Here is a 2,500-nt window from a genome sequence, read left to right as displayed (position 1 = left end):
TTATTGACTGGAGACAGTCTACCTGGTCTAAGTGGTCTTATTGACTGGAGACAGCCTACCTGGTCTAAGTGGTCTTATTGACTGGAGACAGCCTACCTGGTCTAAGTGGTCTTATTGACTGGAGACAGCCTACCTGGTCTAAGTGGTCTTATTGACTGGAGACAGCCTACCTGGTCTAAGTGGTCTTATTGACTGAAGACAGTCTACCTGGACCTGGTCTTATTGACTGGAGACGGTGGACCTGGTCTTATTGACTGGAGACAGTCTACCTGGTCTAAGTGGTCTTATTGACTGGAGACAGTCTACCTGGTCTAAGTGGTCTTATTGACTGGAGACAGCCTACCTGGTCTAAGTGGTCTTATTGACTGGAGACAGCCTACCTGGTCTAAGTGGTCTTATTGACTGGAGACAGCCTACCTGGTCTAAGTGGTCTTATTGACTGGAGACAGTCTACCTGGTCTAAGTGGTCTTATTGACTGGAGACAGCCTACCTGGTCTAAGTGGTCTTATTGACTGAAGACAGTCTACCTGGACCTGGTCTTATTGACTGGAGACAGTCTACCTGGACCTGGTCTTATTGACTGGAGACGGTGGACCTGGTCTTATTGACTGGAGACAGTCTACCTGGTCTAAGTGGTCTTATTGACTGGAGACAGTCTACCTGGTCTAAGTGGTCTTATTGACTGGAGACAGCCTACCTGGTCTAAGTGGTCTTATTGACTGGAGACAGCCTACCTGGTCTAAGTGGTCTTATTGACTGGAGACAGCCTACCTGGTCTAAGTGGTCTTATTGACTGGAGACAGCCTACCTGGTCTAAGTGGTCTTATTGACTGGAGACAGCCTACCTGGTCTAAGTGGTCTTATTGACTGGAGACAGCCTACCTGGTCTAAGTGGTCTTATTGACTGGAGACAGCCTACCTGGTCTAAGTGGTCTTATTGACTGGAGACAGTCTACCTGGTCTAAGTGGTCTTATTGACTGGAGACAGCCTACCTGGTCTAAGTGGTCTTATTGACTGGAGACAGCCTACCTGGTCTAAGTGGTCTTATTGACTGGAGACAGTCTACCTGGACAGGGTCGTTTGTAGCACAGCTGGGTCTCCTCTCGGTTCCTCTCCGCCTCCACCTCCGCCGGACAGGCCGCCTCGCCTCCCTCCTCACACACGCACACCCTGTGACGCGACACCGACCCCGCGCCGCAGCTACGGGAGCACGGTGACCACGGCGACCAGGGGCAAAGGTCATCTGGTGGACGGGAAGAGAAGAGAACCTTTTAAATCTTTCCGTTTCTTTATTCCTCTCTCCGTGTTACATGACACGTGTGTTGCCCTAGCTTAACTGTGCTAATTATAGTTAGTCTTACTGCCTGAGAACTCATTGTCTAGCGTTTCTATCTATAAGTGTCTGTATTTATTTATTTTTTTAGTATAGTACTATCAGTGTAGAAATATAACTATATGAGTATAATACTAACAGTGTAGATATATAACTATACGAGTATAGTACTATCAGTGTAGACATAGAACTATATGAGTATAGTCATATCAGTGTAGACATATAACTATACGAGTATAGTACTATCAGTGTAGACATATAACTATACGAGTATAGTACTATCAGTGTAGACATAGAACTATATGAGTATAGTACTAACAGTGTAGAAATATAACTATATGAGTATAGTACTAACAGTGTAAAAATATAAATATTCTATCTTGAAAGGTCAACCTTTAAGTCAAGGAGTGGAGAAAAAGTGTATTTCCCATGCATGTGTTATGATTTGACCTGGTCCAGGATTTAACATTTGAGATACGAGGTACTTTAGACAGACAGTAACTATAGAAAGCTCAGAGTGGGGCGGCTACGTGGCGTAGTGGGCAAGGCGCTCGCCACGAATACCGGAGACGCTGGGCTCGCGCTCCACATTTCTTTCAGTTTAGCTGGTCGTCCGTACTAATACACATTGGCCGTATTAGGGGGTGGGAAACTGATGGGTGGGGATCGGGCGTTGTGGACAGCGACTCCTACAGGTCGGTTGGTGCGCCTGCGCAGTAGAATCAGGAAGTGTCGGGGGCAGCGTGAGCCTCCCACGCGTTACTCCTCGCCACAGAGATCGAGCTGCGCAGGTGAAAAGATGCGACTGCTGTTACCTCGAGTATCGGAGGGGACTTGTGCTATGTATGACTTAGTCCACATTGCAGCCGGCTTGTGGGAGGCAAGAAACAGCGTTCGTGACAGGGGAGGGTTGAATTGGACGATACGAAATTGGGATGGGAGAAAATATAGAAAATGGGAGAAAAAGTGGATAAAAAAAAAAGAAAGCTCAGAGTGTTGTGACCTTGATGGCAGCTGACCGAGAGAAGTGGAAAAGCTCTGTGAAGGCCTTATGTGCCACTAGGCACGAAGTGGATAGGTAACAGGTAACAGGTAACAGGTAACAGGTTGTGACCTTGAACATACACTCAATGTCTAGGATGCATTTGAATGTGGCAGACAAAAG

General features: G+C 46.8%; 1 protein-coding gene across 1 annotated transcript in view; it reads right to left on the bottom strand.

Moving 5' to 3' along the window:
• Window positions 1–2,500, bottom strand: part of LOC311247857 (SCO-spondin-like) — a gene marked incomplete at both ends in the record, with an annotated part of 30,500 nt that overhangs the window by 6,711 nt on the left and 21,289 nt on the right. Inside the window, 1 exon segment of the mRNA XM_084338845.1 lies at window positions 1,069–1,245. Coding sequence (XP_084194971.1) covers window positions 1,069–1,245 — 177 coding nt within the window.

This window comes from Notolepis coatsorum (assembly GCF_963971535.1).
Source record: "Notolepis coatsorum genome assembly, contig: SCAFFOLD_1987, whole genome shotgun sequence".
NCBI lineage: Eukaryota > Metazoa > Chordata > Actinopteri > Aulopiformes > Paralepididae > Notolepis > Notolepis coatsorum.
The sequence above is the reverse complement of the archived record's forward strand: the minus strand, read 5'-3'. Positions and strand labels throughout refer to the sequence as shown.